The sequence below is a fragment of the Rhinolophus hipposideros genome (assembly GCF_964194185.1).
Source record: "Rhinolophus hipposideros genome assembly, chromosome: 24".
Lineage (NCBI taxonomy): Eukaryota > Metazoa > Chordata > Mammalia > Chiroptera > Rhinolophidae > Rhinolophus > Rhinolophus hipposideros.
Genome location: NC_138070.1, coordinates 13,213,273 through 13,229,887, shown reverse-complemented (window position 1 = coordinate 13,229,887; position 16,615 = coordinate 13,213,273). Strand labels below are relative to the sequence as shown.

The 16,615-nt window shown below is 37.0% G+C and overlaps 1 protein-coding gene across 1 annotated transcript in view; it reads left to right on the top strand.

Annotated features, from left to right (window-relative positions):
• Positions 1–180: 180 nt before the first annotated feature.
• The window catches only part of SPPL3 (signal peptide peptidase like 3), a 28,010-nt gene continuing 11,575 nt past the window's right edge, over positions 181–16,615 (top strand). Inside the window, exons 1-4 of the mRNA XM_081036962.1 lie at positions 181–898; positions 8,325–8,444; positions 9,175–9,253; positions 10,474–10,586. Of these exons, the coding sequence (XP_080893088.1) occupies positions 820–898; positions 8,325–8,444; positions 9,175–9,253; positions 10,474–10,586 (391 nt within the window). The 5' untranslated portion in view covers positions 181–819. The remainder of the gene's footprint in view (positions 899–8,324; positions 8,445–9,174; positions 9,254–10,473; positions 10,587–16,615) is intronic.

The following is a 16,615-nucleotide window of genomic DNA, read 5'->3' as shown; positions in this document are numbered from 1 at the left end:
TGAGCTAAAGACTTGAACAGGTTGTTCACAAAGAAAGAAATGGGCAGGCTCACGTACACAAAATTGTTCCAAGTTAAAGAATTCTAAATTGGAACGGAGAGCATTTTTAGTCCCCCAAACTGACAATGACTACTTCCTTCAGGTCTTAACTCAGAAGTCACACCAGGGAGGCCTTCCCTGCCCGCACTGTTTAAATTTCAAACCTAACCTCTCCATTTCCTGCTTTTTCCCCTTTAGCTCTTAACCATTAATATCCCATATACTTAACTTACTTTTTTGTTTATTATCACTCCCCTTTTTCAGTGTAAAATCCGCAAGAGCCTGTTTTCCTCATGATTTATTGCCCCTCCAGTACTTAGAACAGTCCAGAAACTCAAGTATTTGTTGTTGAATGAAAGCTGACAAGGTACAGAGAAACAAGAGCTCTCATACACTGTGATCAGAGTAAATTGGTCTATTTTGGAAGCAGTTGTGTAAAAGTCTCAAAATTGTGCTTGCCCTTTGACTCAACATTTCTCCTTCTAGATATTTATCACATAAGGAAGTAATTAAGGATGTGCCAGAAGATTCAGTCACAGTGGAAACCTTTTATTTGCAGTCAGGAAAACTCTTGAACTCTGACATATTGGAAGGAATGTAGATTGTTTTTTAAAATGTGGCACAATCTATTTTGTAGAGTTGTTCAAGAGAGACCTTTCTTTCTTTCCTGATACCTTAACATTTAAAAATATTGTTTTGTTACTGATTTTTCTAACTCACTTCTTTCTTAAGCAAAACTGAAACTTACTGTACATTTTTTCCCCCCACAGGTCCCTTAATATGGACTTTGAAAATCAAGATAAGGAGAAAGACAGTAACAGTTCTTCTGGGTCTTTTAATGGCAACAGCACCAATAATAGTAAGGAACTTTATGTCAATGAACTTGCATACATGTAGTTGTTTTCATTTGATTCTTTCGATAGCCCCAGTTAATTCACTGGGTTCAAGATTTGTTTGGCATATTAAAATCTAATCTGTATGGCATAATTTGTTAAATTCTTAAGTTTTGAATCTGAACTACTGATTTCTTGTGTCCTGCTCTTAACTCATGTCTAAAAGCCTGCTGCTGAGGATCTTAATCTTCTTAAAGATGAGCAGGCAGATTAGTATCTGCCCGTTTATGTCATTTAAATACTTCGGTGAGGCTGATGATCTTATAGGTGTTGATTATAAATTAACTGACTCTTAAAGATAGCTACTTGAAGTACTTGTAAAACTAAGCAATGGTGAGTATCTTTTGATATTTTCGATTTTATAAAAATACTTGTTTTTAAAAAAAAATAGAAGTGTGCTTTATGGCAAATGTTCAGCAGCATTATTCAGAATAGCCAAAAAGTAGAAACAACTCAAAGATCCACAAGTTAGTGAATGGATAAACAGAATACGCTCTGTACATACAGTGGAATGCTGTTCAGCATTAAAATGAATGAAGCACATGCTACAATGTGGATGAGCCTCAAAACATCGTGTTAAGTAAAAGCCAGACAGGAAAGACTACATATTATATGAGTCCATTTATGTGAAATTTCCCAAAAGGCAAATACACAGAGACCGAAAGTAAACTAGTGGTTGCCTGGGCCTAGGGATGGGAAGAAGAATTAAGTGTAAACTGGCACGAGGGAATCTGCTCAAGGTGATGAGAATGTTCTAAACCTAGATTATGGGGGGTGTTTCACACTTGCTATTATAGATTGACCTCCCCCCAAAATTACTGAATTATTCACTTAAAATGGGTAAATTTTATCAATTGTACTTATCAATAGAGTCATAGAAAATTGACGATGCTTATTATAAAAAGAGAATTGAATTAGAAATAAAGACAGTTGGTTTGATAATATTAAGAGATTGATATTGGGTACCTACCATGCACTCAACATTCTGTTACATATATTGAAAGATGCAAAAGTACAGGAGCTGGTCCCCAAGTTGTCACATTGGCAACGTGGCCAAAATACTTTCCATGGTATTAATAAAGTGCTAAGAAAGAGAGAGCAAATCCCGCTTTCCATCCTGTATCTAGAGCAAGTAGGTTTTCTCATGGACCCGTGCCATAGTCTCAGAATCCTTCAGAAAAAGCTTCTACCAGTAGATGAGAGTAAGCACTAGAGGTGAAGACATGTTGACATACATGTGCAAAGAGTGTAAAGAGAAAGGCAAGTCAGGGTTAGCAACAGTGGGTAAGGTTAGTAAGGGGACTCTTTCCTAGAGAAGGTGAGTTTGACTTGAAACTTAAAACAGTGAACTTGGAATGGTGGAGAAGTCATCATTCCAGGTGGAAAGTGCATATAATTAATAACAGGCACAGAGAGGAGAGTGAGCCTGATTTACAGGACAGGTTAAAGTCACCACCTAATAGGGAGGAACTACTAGGGATCTAATATAAAGTTATACAGAATATTCACAGAGGACCTTGGAAGTTTAATTGGAGATTATTGTCCTCAGCGGTGTAAAGTAGGCACGATACATACAGTGAGTACAATCATTTAAATATGAGTCTTTTCTTAAACTGCTCCTTGTATGAGGTAAAATACCATACCAGTAACTTACCGGGAACCAGGTAAAACCCAGTGTCAATATCTGATTTTCATGTTAAATTATTACATAGCAATTCACCATCCAACAACATTTTAAGCCAGATCACTTTATACTCTTGAAATGCCTTTAAAAATTCTGTTACATAGTATATATGCAAATGATGTACTTAAACTTTATAAATCTGTGTACATTGCATCACAGAAATCTAAAAAATCAATACTGTGTATCTTAAGTATAATTTTTATCCTCAAACAAATAAATGGTTAAGTCATTCCTTACAGTAGAAGAAGTTACCTGGTAACATCAGTTTTTTAATTTCTCATTATTGATCAGTGTCTAAAGAATAATAGATGGTTGTTTAAATGGTCACTTTCTTAAATCTACTTTGTGTGTTATGTTAAATTATCCTCAACAATTTCTTCAGTGTGTAGTCTGGGCCATGGACATCACAGTGATAAGCACAGATTAGGATAGAATGCAGTCCCCTCCACTTAATCAGGAACAACGTAATGAGAGAAATGGCCATTGTAGAGAAGGCCAGTACTTGATTATGGAGTGTGATACCATTTCAGATTAAAAGGATGGCGTGGAAAATAGAATGCACTTATCAAAAATCAAAGAAACAACAGCCTGAAAATGAACAGAGAAATATAAGAGGTTGTGTAAGTTCTAAAGAGATTGAAGTCCTGAGTGATCAACAGTGGAGACGAATTGGGGGAAAAGTTCTAAGAAAAGGAGGGTATGAATTTAATGTTAAGATTTTGGCAAGAGTGTTTTGAACTGATTGTAGGAGAAAGTGAGCAGTGGAGAGAGGTTTCTTAAAGGTTGCAGTTGCCCACTCCCAGAATAAATAAAAATCAAGGAATTTGTGGAAAAGACATGAAAATGAGTGAACTACAGCTATGCATAAGAGCATGGATGTTTCCCATAATGTTGAGCGAAAGAAGCCAGACAGCAAGATACGTACTGCACAATTCAATATAAGTTCCAAGGCCAGGCAAAATAAACACGAATTAGTATTTTAAGGTGCATGCTTGGGTAGAAACCATGTAAAATGAAGCAAAGAAGAAAGTATCATAAAAGCAGGGACAGCCGTTCCCTTTGGGGAAAGAGAGACAGTAGTTAGTGACCAGGAGGGCACGCGACAAATTTCTGAGCTTGGCACGGTTCTGTTTTTTGACCTGGGTGGTATTCGCTTCGTGATGATTCACTGGACTCTACGTTTTTGTTTAATGTACTTTTCTGTGTGTTAGGCTTTATAATAAAAAAGGTTAGAAAGAAAGTGGGGGCAAGGTCCTGTCTGGTTTTCCCTAATCTTGTTCTATTTCCTGTCTCATCGTTACATCTGTTCCAAGAAGCCTATATAGAGATCCCCCCAGCCCCTGCACCTCAGTCCTTCATTTAATTATTATTAACTGTTCGTTGTGTTTTTTTTAAAGCCCCACCCCTACCCCATTATCTGACATCTTGAAGTCATTTACTGGGTTTCCCATATAATTTATTTGAACTGCAGAGATCAGTGGAGATGTACAGTTGGAATTCTCTTCATTAATAGAAATATGCACCTTAACCTTCCCACTTAGACTTGAAACTCCGTAAGATCTGGAAATGACATTTTGTTTTTGTGTGTTTTTTTTAATCCCGAATATTGCCTACTGTATAATAGGTGTTCAGTGAATATTTGGTTAAAAGTTACAAAATGAGTAACTTTCTTAACAATTATCAGTGATACATTAATGTATTGCTCAATGTCTGGTTTTGTTGTTGTCGTCGTCGTTTTTATTGGAGAATATTAGGGAACAGTATATTTTTCCAGGATGTCAAGTCATTGTTTTCAGCCTTGTTGTGGAGGGCGCAATTCAGCTCCAACTTGTTGTTTTCAATCTAGTTGTAGAGGGCGCAGCTCACTGGCCCGTGTGGGAATCGAACCAGCAACCTAGTTAAGAGCTTGTGCTCTAAACAACTGAGCCATCTGGCCGCCTATCAATGTCTGTTTTATGACCAGATATGTAGTTAGCCTGTAGCCATGTTCATTGAATGCTAAAAAATAAATTTTAATTCCTTCATCATGCCTATTTCTTATGTTTTGTTTTTAAAGATAATGCATCTGCACTTAAGTCCTTCCAATTATGGCTGTTCTGTTTTGCTTTGCTCTGTTTTGTTTTGAAGTCACTAGATTTGGGCTAAAATTTCTAAGTAGCCCCTTCCCCTTCAAGACCATTTTCTCCAGACCTTTTAGGAAATGCTGTATTGAAGTGGTGCACATTGTTTTAGGTAGCATATTGTCAGCAACTAAAGGAGCTTGACTTGCCCTGTGACTCTGTTTGGTAAGCTGTCTTGGACATCCTTCTGTAAAACTGGTGGAAGTCTAATACCTCCTGGTTGAAATAAAATCTGTGCTTTCAAAAAACGAACTCTGTGCATTCTATCTAATATTCTAGAACACTTCTTTGTATTCAGTTTTGCATTTTAATTGCAGAATGAATTTCTAAAATTTAGATTTATTATAAACAAACACTTCTCATGCCTGACCTTACTAAATAGTCTTTGTTGTAGCCAGCCATTTAATTTTTCTGTTCATATTTTAAACCAACATAATTAATAGTCTACATATATAGTCTGCAGACTATATATGATGCTTCCTTTTAAAGAAAGGAGGGGAGGAGTTAGCATTTATAGATTTATTTTTTTTAAGATTTTTTTCTTACCGTATGTATAATAATCATTTATTTGAGAAACTTTAATATTATTTTCTGTTGTAAAAGACATCTGAAATTCTATAGTTTCCTCTAGTTCTTCTTTGAACAATTGTAGAGCACACAAATTAAAAAAAGACAACCATTTAGGTGAAATTTAGTTAGACACTTCATAGTTTTGTTTTATAAATGTTTCCATGAGACACTTGAAGATACACCCCCCTAAAATGATCCATGCCGAGCTGCATGGGTTTGACTACAATTCAGGATAGACCTCATCTCCAGATCATTTCTGTTTGTCTTGACACGTAGATCACTCTTTCTAAATGGAATTGTCCTATGCCTAAGTGAATTACTGACTCATCTACCTAGCCAATAAGAAGCAATTTTGTTTTGTAGAAATATTTAATATTTCACTAAAATCCCTACATAGCTTTCTTGAGGTAAATTTAAATACCTAAGAGCAATTTTTAAATGTCTGTTGATGATTGCAGTCCTTTGTGTCTAGTTATGTTCATTCTGGTTGTGTAACATTTTATTCATAGCCTTAATTTAATGAAGAGAGATTTTTACTTCTAATATTTCTTTATCATAGGTCATATAAAAATTTTAATTAAATTTATTGAGGTAACATTGGTTAATATGTTTCAAGGGTGCAATTCTATAATACATCATCTGTATATTGCATTGTATGCTCACCACCCAAAGTCTAGTCTCTTCCCGCCACCATATATTTGACCCCTTTACCCTCTTTTTCCAACCCCATCCCCCTTTCTCAAACTCTGGTAACCACCATTCTGTTGTTTGTGTCTATGAGATTATTTGTTAGTTTTGTGTGTTCATTTGTTGCTTTCTGTTTTATATCTCACATATGAATGAAATCATATGGTTCTTGTCCTTTTCCATCTCACTTATTTCACTTAGCATGATATTCTCAAGATCTATCCATGCTGTCACAAATTCATCTTATGGTTGAGTAGTATTCCATTGTATATAGGTACCACATTTTCTTTATCCAGTCATCCTTTGAAAGACACTTGGGTTGTTTCCATGTCTTGGCTACCATGATAATGCTGCAGTGAACATAGGGGTACATTTGTCTTTTTTATGGTTTTCATTTTGGGGGAAGGGCGTTACATACATCTTTATGAATAAATGTTTCCGAATTTTTCGGGTAGATACCCAGAACAGGATTGCTGGGTCCTATGGTAATTCTATTCTTAATTTTTTGAGGAACCTCCATACTGTTTTCTGTAGTGGCTGCACCAGTTTGCATTTCTACCAGTAGTATAGGGGTTCCCTTTTCTTCACATCCTCTTGTCTTATTGATAATAGCCATTCTAACAGGTGTGAGGTATGTTTTTGATTTGCATTTTCCTTATATAATAGCTAGTGACGTTGAGCATCTTTCCATGTATCTGTTGGCCATATCTGTTAATCACATACCTATCTGTATGTCTTCCTTGGAAAATTGTCTCTTCAGGTCCTCTGCCCATTTTTTGATGGGATTGTTTGGGGTTTTTTGTTACTGAGTTGTGTGAGTTTTTTTAATATATTTTGAATTTTAACCCCTTATTGTAGGAATCATTTGCAAATATCTTCTCATTCAGTTGGTTGCCTTTTTGTTTTATTGATAGTTTCTTCTGCTATGCAGAAGCTTTTAAGTTCCAATTTTAGTATATGTGCTGCCGAAGCGAGCACAAAGCTTTTAAGTTTAACGTAGTTCCATTCATTTATTTTTTGCTTTTACTTCCCTTGCCTTTGGGGTCAAGTTCGCAAAAACCTGAGACCAGGGTCCATAAGATTAGTGCCCGTGCTTTCTTCTGTGTATTTTATTGTTTCAGGTTTTATTATCAAGTCTAGAATCCATTTTGAGTTAATTTTTGTGTATAGTATCAGACAGTAGTCTAATTTCATTCTTTTGCGTCTGGCTTTCCAGTTTTCCTTTCTCCATTGTATATTTTTGGTCCCTTTGTCGAAATTTAGTTGCCACATATGTGTGGGTTTATTTCTGGGCTCTCAATTCTGTTCCATTGGTCTGTGTGTCAAAAGACCCCAACGCGATCCTGAGAAAAGAACAAAGCTGGCAGTATCACATTCCCTGACTTCAAATTATACTACAAGGCTATAATTATCAAAACAGTATGGCTCTGGCAAAGAAATAGACCAGTGGAAATTTATTCTTTAGTTCCTCTTATGTATTATACTTAATGATGTCTCAGCAGGGTTAATTTGGAAGTAGTAACACACAAGCTCAAATTAGTAATTTTTTCTTTCCATTCAGTGGTTATTAGATTTTGTCATGTTTTACTTTTCCATCAAATATTCTATTAGTGTTTATCAACACTGGCTGAAAAATAAAATTTTGTGGGGAGTTTTTAGTTGGGCCTACTAACCTCCAGTGTAGTTGATCTGGGGTTGGGCCTGGACATTGTAATTTTTTTTAAGCTCCCCAGGTGATTCTAATGAGCAGCAAAGAACTGAGAACCACTGCTAAATCCTACTTGTTCTTTAAAATGTTTCCATAAAACAATTTTTCTGATTTGCTGTTTTCAGATCTTTGGTTCTCTCCCTTTCTCTCACCCCCAAAATCAGTCCTACTATTATTAACAGTGGGGAAGAGTGAACATGAATATATTAAATCCACAGATGATGAAAAATTATTTTATTCAGTCAGTTTAAACCACCTCATTCACCAAACCTATATACAACACCACAGATGTACTCAAATTGACTAATCTCAATTTTCACTACCTTTGAATGGTCGTGATTTTGTTTTTGTTTTTTGGCACCCTGCCATCCAGGTGGTTAGCACCAGCAAGTGGTAGTTTAACTCAATAAGTTTTTTTTTTTGAACAACTGCTATGATGAAACTAGTATGAAGAGAGCAAGGAGCTCATAATCTCATTGGGAAGGAAAGACTCAGGGCCTACCTAATCTGTATGGTACATACTAATCCCTAGAACTGTGCGCATTTTAACGCGTTACTATACCTAAGTACACGGCATGGTACCCGTCACATACGTCGTTAACATGTGCCTTTCTCTCTTGCAGGCATCCAGACGATTGACTCCACCCAGGCCCTGTTCCTGCCAATTGGAGCATCTGTCTCTCTCCTAGTCATGTTCTTCTTCTTTGACTCAGTTCAAGTAGTTTTTACAATATGTACAGCAGGTAAATGAATTTCTGTCTGTTCTTAACGTTAACCTAAAGGGAAAAATTTTCACCTTTTTTAAATCATCATTCAAAAATTAAGATTTGTACACCATGACATTCAAGTCTTTCTTCATAAGTCTGGCTTTCCCCTCCCTGACCCATCTTTGAACCCCATGACAGTTCAGGCCGCCAGCATAATCTGAACAAAAGACCAGGCGTTTGAAACCATATGAGCTATGTGACACCAGAGCCAGGATTGCTTTGGCTCCTGGTCTGGGAGGTTACCAGAAGCCCAGTCTGGCAGAGAGATCCCTGACAACCCTACCAGTGCTTCTGCAGGTAGAAACACTGGTAACTAATCAAGGTAGTTGGACTGTCAGCTCTCTGATCAGTTTTTAAGCTAAGCACTGATGGAAATGTATAATACATGAACAAAATGCTAGACTTGTTAGATCATCCCCTGGCCAACTATTTGTATTTTCTTGTTGAGATAGAAGAGAATGAGAAAATCTACCTATGTTTCCCCTTACTTCAAATCAGGTACTTTGTTTTTAAGGGGTTATCTGTGCAATGCTGAAGGAAGATATTTTTCTTCTCTAGTTAATTTTATTGTATCCACTTGTCAAGAAAAGTATTCTGGGAAATGATTAAGTTTCCATAAGTCATGCCATTTTTCTTAAAATGTAAAAAAAAAAAAAAAAAAAACCACACGCACAATAAAATTTAACCATACATTTTCTCTCTGTAGTTCTTGCAACAATAGCTTTTGCTTTTCTTCTTCTCCCGATGTGCCAGTATTTAACGAGACCCTGTTCACCTCAGAACAAGTAAGGACAGTTTCCTCTAAATTATAAACTTGTGTATGTTTTTCTCTCATACTTGATAGCATTACTAGGAAGCTAAATTTCTGATACTGACTGGAGCACACAAATGCCAGAAAACTGGGAAGTGAGATGTTTGATCTTTAAAACTGGAAGATATTACTTTTGCACCTTTTCACGGCAGAGGAAATAAAAACAAATCTTAGGAAGTTAGAGTCATTGTAATAGGCTTCCTGCTCAGATTATTGAAAGATGAGAAGTTTTCTTTTAAAGCAACGCTTTCATTCCTTTGCTAGTGAGTTAATAGACTATGAAAACAGTGGTTACTCAAACATTCTTTGCCTTTGATCTTTGGTGACCTAGAGTATAGACTAGACACTTAGGTTTAAGCCCAGTGTTCACACCTTAACTACCAAAGCCATTGATCCAGGGAAACAAAACTATTGCTTGTGGAGGTGCTATATGCACTGAAGAAACCAGTCACTCGGAGCAGCTGATTTTCCTAAGAGTTGGTGTTAACTAGATAGATTTACTATAAGTGTTTATTCATCTTTGCTAAATGAATTGAATTGTTGACTTTCTTCATTTCGTTTTTCTCATAAGAATAGAATTTTCCCTATACTTAGAATCTCCAAAGATAGATGTTGTCACTATAAACTTACTAACAACCATGTTGATTATTTGGGATAAAAAGTACGTTATCGATTGGGTGCAGAAGTATAATTCTCTGAGCTCTCTGTAGTTTACGTCAAAGCGGGTATCTACCCTGTTTCCCTGAAAATAAGACCTAGCGGACCATCAGCTCTAATGCGTCTTTTGCAGCAAAAATTAATGTGAGAAAAAAAAAAAACATAGAAAAACAATTAGTGTAATAAAAAAAAAAAATTAATGTGAGACCCGGTCTTACTTTACTATAATATAGTAAAATATATACTTATTTTACTTATTTATAAAATAAGTAAAATAGTAAAATAAGTAAATAGTAAAATAAGACCGGGTCTTAGATCTAACATAATATAAGACTGAGTCTTATATTAATTTTTGCTCCGAAAGACGCATTAGAGCTGATGGTCCGGCTAGGTCTTATTTTAAGGGAAACACAGTGGGTATCACCTGTTATTCTAATCTGGCCCTAATGAACTCTGATCATGAAGAAGCAAAGGAGAATTCGGTTATTGAATAAAATTTATTGCCCATTAGTCCAGTAAATGTCTTGTGTTTTCCAGGATTTCTTTCGGTTGCTGTGGGCGTTTCACTGCTGCTGAGCTGCTCTCCTTCTCTCTGTCTGTCATGCTCGTCCTCATCTGGGTTCTCACTGGCCATTGGCTTCTCATGGATGGTGAGTAATCTGACAAGTTGAAATTCTGATATAGTTTATAGAGAGTGACATTTGTCTGTCCTCCCTTCTCTGTCTGTGTTTTAGTAATACTACGTCTGATTAGCATAAATATGAGGTATCCAAAGATGGTGTTCTGTATTATTGAGTTTCATTATTTTTACCCACATTTTAAAGGAAATTTTTAATAAGAGCTTTGAGATATAATTCACATGCCATACAATTTACCTATTCAAAGTGTACAATTCAGTGGTTTTTAGTACACCCACAGGGTTGTGAAACCATCATCATCAGCATGATCAGTTTTAGAGCTTTTTCATCACCCATCCTCTAAAACTCATACCAAACTCAAGTGTTAGCAGTTCACTTACCCACTCCCCCCACCAAGGCCTAATCATTCATTAGTCTACTTCTGTCTCTGAATTTGCCTTTTCTGGACATTTCAAAACCAAAGATGTTCTGCTTATGGTCAAATGGAATAGAATTTAACAACAACAAAAAAGATTTTAAACTGTATTTTTTCCTGTGATCCAGAATCAGTAATACAGTCTTAATGAAGAAATTTTAAATGCTAAGGAAAACTGAAAACTTTTCCTTCTGTTTCTTGGGACTTTTTTCCCCTCATGTTACTTTAACCCCAATACAAGGATTTGAAAATTATATGTACCAAATTATTGGGTTGGTGCAAAAGTAATTGCAGTTTTTGCAATTGTTTATAACCTTTTAAACCTCAATTACTTTTGCACCAACGTAACGATTAGTGAAAAACTGTTAAGAATATTATCCGGGAACCAAACTATAGAGTGAATTGCAAGCTCTGTGCAATTATATTTAAATGGCATATGTTATTTTAATCAAAGATGATTTACAGAAAAAGCACTTTTAAAAGAACATACAAAATATACTTATTTTTAAAAATATTTCTTTTGCTTAAGAAGATAAAATTATAGTGATGGAGAAGAGATCAGTGGTTGCCAGCAGGTAATGTAGCGGGGTGGGGGGTGGGGGTGGGGTGTGACTATAAAAACATAGCCCCGGGATTTTATTGGGATGACACAGCCATATGTCAAGTTTGATGGTGGCTGAAACACTCTGCAAGTGTTAGAATTCACAGAACTGCACATCTAAAGAACAGGTGTTAGTTTTACTGTTTGATAACCTTGAAAATGTTAAACATACTATTTATAATTATATAAATAACGCCATTTGTTTATATATATTTGTCGCCATCATTATTATTCATTGCTTTCTTTGAGGGCTTACCATATATCAAGTACTGAAACTCAAAAGTGGCTTCTTGAGCTTACAGATCGTTTCCCTCTAGACTTAGATTTTTATTGACTCAGAAAGAGCAGCAGAGTCACAATCACCAGTCCATGTGGTCATTCACCTCTGCTGATTTCTGAGTCGTCCCGCTTTAGCACCTAGATTGCCTTCGGAAGCATTTGCTGTGATCATTCGCTTCAGTTCTCAAGTGCCCACTGTGTATATAAACACTCTGAAATGCAGTGTTTAGAATTTTTATTTTAAGTGATTGTCAGAAGGCTAGATTTCCCAAATCGAGTACCAGTGCTTCCAGTAGTCTCATGGTTTGGTGTTTGATATTTCAGTGCTTCTGCAGGTTGATAATGAGTAAGTTGAGAAAAAGACATTACAGCCAGTCGTACAGTTGCCTGCCCAGCTTATTGTAGAAGGGTAATGCGTATTTTATATATACTTGGTATTAAGAATGATAAAGTAGCAGGTGTGTGCATTTGACTTTTCCTGAGATCAACTCTTGATTTTTGCAGAAGAATGATTTAACCAAAAGTAGTACATATATAAATTGAGCATACGTAATTCCACCTACACAAATGTTATGTGAAATGAGATGATGAAAGCTCCAGGTGCTACTGTTTTTACTAGAAAAAAATATAAAGCAATAATCACCTAACCAGGACTGATGGGTCTTGATGCTAGCTAGCTGGCAGCCTCAGAGTTCATGACAAATGAGGCTTAAAGTACCTTGAAGTGTCTCAGCCTCCTGGGTGGTCTGAGGTTCTCTGTAATCCCGCTGCTAACTTTTGGTGGCTCTGCTTTCGTGGAACTCTTTATTCATGTGTCCAGACATACATGATACTATTCACAGGTTTTGCTAAGGATTTTAAGGTTACTAAACTGCTAACCCAAAAAAGATCAGACAGCTCTCAAAACAGCAAGCAATGTGTCCTTTATACTCTTCTCTACCCTACCTAAGCATTGCGTAGAACAGAAAAATACCTATTTTTACTACCATGTTTCCCTGAAAAATAAGACCGGGTCTTATATTAATTTTTGCTCCAAAAGATTAGGGCTTATGTTCAGGGGATGTCATCCTGAAAAATCATGCTAGGGCTTGTTTTCCGATTAGGTCTTATTTTGGGGGAAACACGGTAGTAGTATGTCACTAAAAAATGAAAAGGTTGGCATGATGGAGGGTGACATTCTTTTCAAGATAAACTGATCCACACAGCCACCTGAAACATATTTTAGAGCAAGCCAGCTGGACTTTCTCCATTGTACTTTTGCAGGCAGGGGGTGAGAATATGATTAGAGACTCACTTAAGGAAGAACGGGATAAGCAGCTCTCCCTCCGTAAGATAACTGAAGGGTGCATTCCACTACAGAATTCTTTTCCTCTAGACTGTCGAGTCAGTAGAAAATTGGCCATAAAGAAAAAACTCTTTTCCCCCACCTACTATCAGAAATTGACCTAATAGTTGAAATTTTTTTGAGTGTTCAGTGAAGTTCCCATAAACCCTAACTGGCCCTAACTATCATTATTGTTATTTCCCAATACTTACTTGTCTGAGGATCTCTTCTACTAGTTTGTACTGGTTAAACTGCCCTTGTGACCAAGTACAGAGTTTTCCCTCAAAAAAAAAAAAAAAACAACAGCCTTTGAGCTTTTAAATTTTTTTTCTCAGACTAATGATTGATGTGTTTGATTTATGTTCTTCCCTTACGTGGAAATTGTCTTTCCAGACTTTCTTTCCAGAACTCATCTTGTAGGGAGTGATAATTTGGTAGTAGAGTTTTTAAATGAGTGTTTCTTAATTAAAGCCTGTTCTTTGAAATTCAAATGAAAACAAAATGATAAAAGTAGTTGTTTTAGGGCTAGGCATGAAGTATATTTTCAGGATTACTAAGAACTATTAATATTAAGGTGGAGCTTCAGAGTTTTCTTGAACGAAATCTAGAGATTTTTTTTTTCTTTTATCTACGCTCAGTTTCATCTAGCAAATTATCCTTTTAAATTTGGGAAAGCTTGAAAGGATTTGACCAATAAATAGGTGGTGTGGTATGTTAGCTAAAAGCTAATAAATCTTGTGTACACACACCTAGTGTTCAAGGATCGTTGAACTAAGTTCACAGTCTGCATCCCCTGACGAGTTTAGGGACAAGAAGAGTATTGACAAACGTCTAATCCATCCCCTCATTTTATAGCACTTTGCTACGAAGCTATGGTTAGAAAATGTTCAGTGCCAGAAATCTGGCAATTGATTTTTGTCCTCTTTTAAAATGCTGGACTCTGTCCACATATGGCTCTGCTAGTGCTGCTTCGGACCTGACAGGTTACCTAATCCTTTTCGAGGACATTTTAGCTCAGTTTGGTGCATTCTTTGTCCCTGGCCTTACTGGTATGGAAGACAAGGCGATAGAAAGTAATAATAGCTAAGTGGCTAAGATTAATAACTTATTTCTTTAACACTGTTGCTTAATTTACATTTAACCAAAAAGTAAGGTGTGGGTAAAGCTATTAGGGAGAGTCTTGGGAGTTTCTCAAGCAGCATGGAGTGAGGGAAAGTTATCACCTCTCTTCATTTTGGCTTGAAAAAGCCCTTAGGAGAAGGTAAGGTTTCTCGGGGTTACTTGAATGAAAGAATGATGAAAAAGAGAGGCAAACTAAATGAGTAGTTGAGTGTGTTTCGGGGATAAGACCTAGCTTGTGGCTGTATTCATTTAGGGGTAGGAGTGATATTCATTCAACAGACTTAATATAGGAAGAACCTCCTCTGACATAATCAAAAGGGATGCATTCTGCCTCTTCAAACACAGAACGTGAAGTACAGCGGGGAAACTTGGTTGGCTCCTCTTAGACGGAGAGGAGTAGGGTGAGAAATGGGAACAGAAGGAGACAGACTGAGGCTGAGGCCATGTGGCAGCACTGTTCAGTGCGAGCTGTGCCCGACGGTGTACAACTTTGTGACAGTTTGATCCATCACAGAGTGGGGAACCCAGCGACCTTAAGGCAGGATATGATGTAAACTGATTTTTTACACTGGCAGTGAAGAGTAAGTGGGAGAGAGAAAGTGCGAAGGGACACATCGCACTAGGAATTGTGGGGAAGCACGACCATGGTGTGCAGTAACAATAAGGAGTAAATAACCCAAAGTGGCTGCAGACAGTGTACATGATGAAGGACTGATACATTGTTAGTGAACCAAAGTTTCTTGTTGGGAAGATTAGGGATAAAAGGACATTGTCTCGTCATAGGAAATTCTGTCACGGAGGGGTTCTGCCTTGTCTATGTTTGGTTTTGACCCAGGTGTGGGGTAGGATTAGCATAAGATGAGTGACAAAGCAATGAGTGGATACTGAGACCGTATGACCTGTGAGGGCTCCTGCTGGTTTAGGGTCAAGTGATTGTGTGGTAAATTGAATGGAAAAGCCCAGGAATGGACCAGGCCCCCGCATGTGTCAGAGGCACATAGATTTAGCCCTGGGAGCCTGCCCGTTTGATTGTCCAGTTGGCTTCCACACCTCTCTTTATCCTCAGTCCTTCCTCCCACCCTCACTGCCTGTACACGCCTCTCTCCTCCTCAAGCCTTCATTCCTTTGTTTCCTTGATGATTTGCACGCCCCGTATTCACTCGTAAGAGCCTGAACAGATCACCTCTTGCTACCCTTTGCTCCATCACTCCAGCCAGCATTTGTACCCAAACGTGTGTTTGTCTGTTCTCTGGTCATCAATTGCCAGTCTCTGTCGCTCCTTGAGCCAGCTGAGCTTATACCTGCCAGTGGCCTATTTATTCACAACACAGCCAACATTTGTTTCCTAATTATACTGGGAAATCCCGTGATTAAAAATGGGCATGGTGTGCATGCCTTCAGCACATCTCATAATGCCTTAAACATCGTATTGCAGTCATCCCTTTGTACCTTGAAATGTTTTCATCTTTGCAGAGCCTACCTGACCCTAACTAGTTAACACAGTTTGTTATGTTCATTTGAAATGACATGAATTTGCATATATTCTATGGTTCTTTTATAAATTTATAAAAAAATTTAAAGGACACCCTAGTACAAAGCATCCTAGATTAGTCTAAAGTCAGGAATTATGTCTTTATCATCTCTCTCCAAAATACACACTGCAGCGCTCAGTGAATGCTTGGTAACAAAATGACGGGGAATAGAGATAGTTTGTTCTTTTTCCTGGTTTCACCGCAGTTTTTCCAACCCTTCTCTGTTGTAGGGATGGGAATTATTTTTTTCCTTTTTTGTTTATGCAACACCTTACCCACAGTAGGAACTTATTAAATATTATTTGAATTAATGTATCCAGTGTATGCAAAACTATTATACAGGCATACCTCATTTTATTACGCTTCACTTTATTGGGCTTCACACATGTTGCGTTATTTTACAAATTGAAGGCAAGACCCTCCACCAGCAAAAAGAATATGACTGAGTTTATTGCAATACTCGCTTCATTGCGGTGGTCTGGAACCTGAGGTATGCCTATATTTGCCCACTTTGTTACATATATTGACAGTTTATCGGTTCCATTAAAATGACATACATCTGTAATATGGCTTTTCTTACTTTCCTTAGAATAATTTGAAATTTGAAGTTGATAGAGCATAATTTTATTAATTCATTCAGCAAATATTTATTGAATGTCCACTCTGTCAAGTGCTGGGGATCCACTGAAAGAATAAGCCATGGTTTCTGGCTACTGGGAGAACCTAGTTTGGGGAATAAACTACTTGTATATAAATAATCACCAGTAT